Source organism: Thamnophis elegans, chromosome 12, assembly GCF_009769535.1.
Source record: "Thamnophis elegans isolate rThaEle1 chromosome 12, rThaEle1.pri, whole genome shotgun sequence".
Taxonomy (NCBI): Eukaryota; Metazoa; Chordata; class Lepidosauria; order Squamata; family Colubridae; genus Thamnophis; species Thamnophis elegans.
The window spans coordinates 25,014,914-25,021,415 of NC_045552.1; the positions used below are offsets into that span (position 1 = coordinate 25,014,914).

The window sequence follows — 6,502 nt, forward strand, 5'->3', positions numbered from 1 at the left end:
AGTCAAAAATAACACTTGATCCAGAAGCTGATGAACCATTTTTAAATTTGGTGATAAAAATGTAATGAGTTTTTTAATGAATGCTATATCCTTCCAATGCAAGTTGGTGAGCACTTTTTCTTAAGCCTTGGATTCGGTGTAGGCTTCTCCTCCTCCTTCTTTCTTCTCTTTCTTTCTTCTTCTTCTCCATCTCCTTCTCAGTAGTGGGGAGATTGTCCTATCTAATAGTCCCAGTTAAATCCAACATGCAAAATCCAAATGACTAGCTAATTGTACTGGAGTAAAGATGCAGGCAAGCAGTGAGTGGCATGTTCTCCATGATCCAACATCCAGGCAAGGGTCATCTTGCTAAAAAAATCAATTTGCTGCCCTTCAAAGTACACTTCTTCACCATATCCTTCTGTGTCAAAGCATTCTTTCAAAACGAGTCACAATGTATTTGGTGATGACATCAAATTAGCAATCCAGTTGCTGTTTGTGCTTCATCTATGTACTTTGGTCACAGGTAGCCTAAAAGTGAAGTACAATAAAGCAAAGTAAATATGAAGTGGAATTGCCCACTTTATATCCATTACCTACCAGCAGAAAAACTCCTATTAACTGGAAACAGACACACACCCCAGAATTACAGCAATCGAACAGAAGAGGTATATTGGAATGCACCTTATTCAGTTACAAGGAAGCCAGGGATAAAGGCATTGTTTTAGGAAGTCTAGGCCCTCTGAGTGTGCTTTCGCATGATGTTTCATCTTTTATTTCTAAATCAGGGCTGGTGGTATAATGCTCCTGGGTTCTAAGGGGCACAAAATGATCCTAAATAGTATTTATGAAGCAATAGATACATGAGAACCAGGTTGATATGGTGGTTAAAGATACTGGCCTAGAAACTGGAAGTCTGTCATTTCTAATCTTACCTTAGCTATGAAGTCATCTGATGACTTTGGTCCAATATGTCTCTCTCAGCCCTAGGATGACAAAGGCAAGATAAAACCACTTCTGAAAGTGTTAGCAAGAAAATGGCAGGGACTTGTTCAAGTAATCACTAGGAGTAATACTGATCATCTTTTTGCATCTACCACATTGTACAATATTGTCTATGAAAGTTCCTACTCTCAAACCTTGAGAATTAGATGTAAAGAATTCGATGTAAAAGCCATGGTGTAAAAAAGATGTTGAGACTTAGAAAGCGTGTAGAGAAGAGCAGCAAAGATGATTAGGAGATGGGAGGCTAAAACATATGAAGAACGGTTGCAGGAACTGGGTATGTCTAGTTTAATGGGGGAAAAAAGACTAGGGGAGACATGATAGCAGTGTTCCAATATCTCAGGGGTTGCCATAAAGAAGAGGGAGACAAACTATTCTCCAAGGTACCTGAGGGTAGAACAAGAAGCAATGGGTGGAAACTAATCAAGGAAAGAAGCAACTTAAAAATGAGGAGAAATTTCCTGACAGAACAATTAATCAATGGAACAACTTGCCTCCAGAAGTTATGAATACTCCAACACTGGAAGTTTTTAAGAAGATGTTGGATAACCATTTGTCTGAAGTGGTGTAGGGTTCCCTGCCTAAGCAGGGGGGTTGGACTAGAAGAACTCCAAGGTTCCTTCCAACTCTGTTATTCTATTCTATTCTATTCTATTCTATTCTATTCTATTCTATTCTATTCTGCAAGATGTACTTTGGGGGAGAATGATGGAAAATTAATCAAACACAGAATATTTGAGCCGTTCAGTTAATGAAATCTCTTTTCTCCCACTTTCTCTGCCATGTGCAGGTGCTCATCTCCAGTTCTTAAACTTTTCCACCGAGCCTAATCACGACTTTGTTGAAATTCGCAATGGGCCATACGACACCAGTAACATCATCAGCCGATTTAGTGGGACTGACCTCCCAGGCTCCCTTCTTTCCACATCACACGAAACCACCATATATTTCCACAGTGACCACTCACAGAACAAGCCTGGTTTTAAAGTAGAATATCAAGGTAAGGAGCAGGCAGCTGAGAAGGCTAAGAATGGAGCACCCCCCATTGTCTTTGGGGCACTTGCAAGAGTGATAGAGGCTATGACTACTAGCAATACTTTTAGGGTGTAATGGAAATTCTTGTTTTGCCCAGCAGTCTTGCTAAATCCCAGTAGCCTGCCAATATAGACAAGTTAATCCACAATATATTTTCCAGAAGATATTAATGCTATATACCTAAGAATTCAACCCGACTTTAATTTGCTTGGTGCTCAGACACCTCTTAATTATTACATCAGAGAAATTTCTCCTTGTACAAGTCTATTCTTTAGCTTTTTCTCTGTATTTCTACTTCAACGTAGAAGGCTTCAGATTGTTAGAATAAAATAAATTATATTCACACGTGCAAAACCAACCCCATGAAGTACATGAAAAACCCACAAAAGTTATTTTCTCCTTTGAAATAAGTTTCAAAAGCAAACTCTTTTGAATGAGTAAGATAACGGTAAAGGTTCTCCTCGCGCATATGTGCTAGTTGTTCCTGACCCCTAGGGGGCAGTGCACATCTCCATTTCAAAGCTGAAGAGCCAGCGCTGCCCGAAGACGTCTCAGTGGTCATGTGACCTGTATGACTAAATGCCGAAGGCGCACAGAACGCTGTTACCTTCCCACCAAAGGTGGTCCCTATTTTTCTGCTGGCATTTTTTACGCGCTTTCGAACTGCTAGGTTGGCAGAAGCTGGGACAAGTAACAAAACCTCACTCTGTTGCACAGTGCTAGGGATTCGAACTACCAAATTGCCAACCTTTCTGATCGATAATCTCAGTGTCTTAGCCATCATGGGTACAAAATCATGTAATCATACAAAAAAAAATCATACAAATGTAAGTGCTGCTATTTAAAAATAAAGAATGCAAGAGAATTCCCCGTGTCTGGTGCTAGCCCAAAAAGAAAGATTCAGAATTTCAGCGTGCTTCTCGACAGATTTAACAATAAAATTCAAAACACCCAGTGTCTGTTGTTTTGTAATTTGCTGCCATATGCCAGTCAAGTTTTTATTTCCTTGCTCTCAATCTTCTAAGCAGTTTTAATATCCCTCCCCATGCTCACTTTCCAAATTTATTTCATGCAGATCAAACATACATATCAAACCAGAGTCATTTTTAATTATTTCAGCTATATGCAGGTCTATAATCAAAATGTTCAGTGCAATATTTATGAACAGCATGATATGCAATGAAATCCATACAATTTAATTTATGTGAATGTGTTTAGCAATTAGTACCAGAAATTTAAATTGGAGTTGGAAATGAATGGAGATCCAGTGAAGTTGGTACTATATTGAAGTTGGTACCATTTTATGATTGTTTCGCTGTGCAATTATTAATCTGACTGTAGACTGAAGATTCTGGACTGACTACAGATAATCCTTGAACTAATAATGTAATGGATTTTGTCCATCATAGTTGTAAGATGGGTCGAGGTTATGACTGATCTGATTTTGTAACAATTTTTGCAACAATCATTAAGTTATTCACCATGATTGTTAAGTGGATTTGTGGTTGTTAAGTGAATTCTGTGGTCATTAAGCAGACAAATATTTTGCTATTGACACTATTTTGCAGAAAATCAGAATGCTGGTTTTCAGCAAAGCCATTGTAAAATGCAGTCATGTGGCCACAGGGCACTGCAAATAGCCATAAATAAAATCCAGTTGCTGAACATCTGAATTGTGATCAGGTGATTGCTTTAAGGGCGACTTTTGAAATTTCAACTCTGGGTTGTAAATGCCCTCCAAATGGCTTCAATCATTAGTCAAGGACTATCTATACAAAATTATCCCAATTTAGAATGTATTCCGGTAATCTTTAGTAGAAGAATATCATAAAGCCATGGTGTTTTCACTTGGCTGGGATGATCATTGTTAGAACAAACTAATCTTGTAAATCAGCCCATATGACAAGAGATTATTCTACTGGCAGGAATAGATCATGGGAAATTGATCCTTTGGGGCAATGCAGCTCTTCCCATAGCTATTAATGTATTGCTGCTCTGATAGGATGAACTTCTGAACAACGCCTATCAATTTATTGGTCCTCTTATTTATATACCATATTTTTGGACTATTAAGACCCACCGGAGTATAAGATGCACCATGATTTTGAAGAGGTAAATTTTTAAAAATGTTTTTGCACTCTGCAGGCCTCCCAAACCCTCTGCATGCCTAGTTTTTTGAACTGGTGTGAACTGGCTGGATCCCATCACTGAATTTAGGGAGGGAAGGAAGAGCTCTCTAACCCTATTTGACCATTGAAAACAGTTCTTGGGAGAACTGGAGAAGAGTACCCCATTGGAAGCCCTGCAGATTGGCTAGAGAAGACTTCTAAACAAAATTAGGCATATGGGAAGGTTTATACAACTTGCCCATCATTGATTGTGCTGATTGTTAACTTCCTCCAAGGTTTCAAGTCAGGTTGCTCCCCATCCTCAGTTATTATTCTTCCCTTCACTATGAGCATGTGCTTCAACACTGACTAATGGTCTTTCCCTGTAAGGTAACATCTGTAGGTAAAGAATCTCTGAAGGAATAATTGATTTTAAATCCATTGCCATGTTTGTATTTTATGATATCCAGCTTATGAACTCCAAGAGTGCCCAGATCCTGAGCCCTTTGCCAATGGCATCGTAAGAGGAGCAGGTTATAGTGTGGGACAGTCCATCTCTTTTGAGTGCCTCCCTGGCTATCAGTTGATTGGACAACCAGTCTTAACCTGTCAACATGGAACCAATAGGAACTGGGACCACCCATTGCCCAGGTGTGAAGGTATGACTTTATTGAGATTTTTCTTGGAAGGGGATTATTAAGGGGAAAAAAAGAGAATATAACACACTGAATTAGTGTATTAGAGATATATCACATGCATCTTAAATGTGTATACTGGGCTTGTTAGTATTTGGCAAGAGGCATCGTAATTTATTTGTTTCCATAGATAGTTTACCTATCCTTGATCACCAGCACCACTACACATTTTGGGCTACAAACTCAGGATTCAGCTGGTTTGGACCAGTTCGGACGAACCAGATGCTAATTTTAATTTGGTTGGCCCAGCCAGTAGTTGAAAGGACTGTCTGATCCCGCCCACCCCTCCCCTCCCAGAGTCTCCACGTGGCCCATTCATCATGCCAGGTAAATGCAGGGCCTGCACAGAGGATCTGGGAGGGCGAAAAATGGGCCTACTGGAAGTCTGGAAACGGGGCCATTTCCAGGCTCCAAAAGCCCTCCGGAACCCAGGGAGGCTGTTTTCACCCTTCCAGAGGCTCAAGGAAAGCCTCCGGAGCCTGGGGAGGGCAAAAAGCCCCCCCCCCTCCATCATGGTGCAGGAAGCCGACTGGGCCACGTCCTCTGTTTCCTCTAAAGTGCGCAGCCGCGCAGCTGCACATGTGGCAAGAAAACCCCGTGCACCAGTTTCTAACTGCCGCGCAGGGGCCTCAGAAAATCTAGGGTTAGCACAGGCGTGGGGATGGCGGCAGGAGCTTACGTGGCACAGCTGGTCTCCTAGGACCTCCTAGGTGCCAGCTGCACTGCTCATTACCGTCAGTCGCCCCGTGTTCAGCAAAGCAAACATGGGGAAGTCCTTTGCAGGGGGCTAGAACTGGCTGCCCACAAAGGACCTCCCCAGACTTGTTTTGATGAGCACGGAACGACTGACGGTAGTTTGTGCCGGCCGCGGCCGCTCAAACTAGCATCAGTCGCCCCCGTGTTCAGCAAAGCAAGCCCGGGGAGGTCCTTTGTGGGCGGCCAATCCTAGCCGCTTGCGCCCGGTGCTGCAGCTGGAATAAACCTCCAAAGCCCCTGCCGCTACCGGAATATCTGCTGCCTCCTCCTCCAACAGCACTGCCAGATTTGCCGCCCAACCCTGCGGCTGAGGTGAAGCCGCCAAAGCTCCCGCCAGCACCCCTGCCCAGCTGAGGTGTTCCGAGCGGAGGGGGAGGCACCGTCGCCGCTGCCATGCGTGGGGGCGCCAGCAGTAGCTTTGGCAGCTTCACCTCAGCTGCAGCGCCAGGCAGCAAATGTAGTGGTGCTGTTGGAGGAGGAGGAGGCGGCGACAGCAGTTATTCTGTTGGTTGGGGGGGGGGGGGGGCTCGTTGGCATCTTCAGCAGCAGCCCTGCCCCCAGTGAAAAAACTGAAGATGGAGCAGATCCACACAGATGACATCGCCGCAACATGACTGGAGGAGGAATTCTGGGAGTTGAAGTCCACAAGTCTTAAAGCTGTCAGTTTTGAAGACCCCTGAGATTTTTTTTCCTAAAGGGTTATGGGTGCAAGGATCTTGTAACTTGACAGCTTTAACACTTGCATGCTTCAATGCCAGAGTTTCTGAGCCAACATGACTGGAGGAGGAATTCTGGGAGTTGAAGTCCACAAGTCTTAAAGCTGTCAGATTTGAAGACCCCTGGGGGTATTTTTCTAAAGGGTTAGGGGTGCAAGGATCTTGTAAGAACAGCTTTAAGATTTGCGTGCTTCAAATGCCAGACTTT

The 6,502-nt window shown here is 43.1% G+C and overlaps 1 protein-coding gene across 1 annotated transcript in view; it reads left to right on the forward strand.

Moving 5' to 3' along the window:
* CSMD2 (CUB and Sushi multiple domains 2) overlaps positions 1-6,502 on the forward strand; it is a 735,331-nt gene that overhangs the window by 624,533 nt on the left and 104,296 nt on the right. Inside the window, exons 40-41 of the mRNA XM_032227842.1 lie at positions 1,775-1,984; positions 4,598-4,786. Of these exons, the coding sequence (XP_032083733.1) occupies positions 1,775-1,984; positions 4,598-4,786 (399 nt within the window). The remainder of the gene's footprint in view (positions 1-1,774; positions 1,985-4,597; positions 4,787-6,502) is intronic.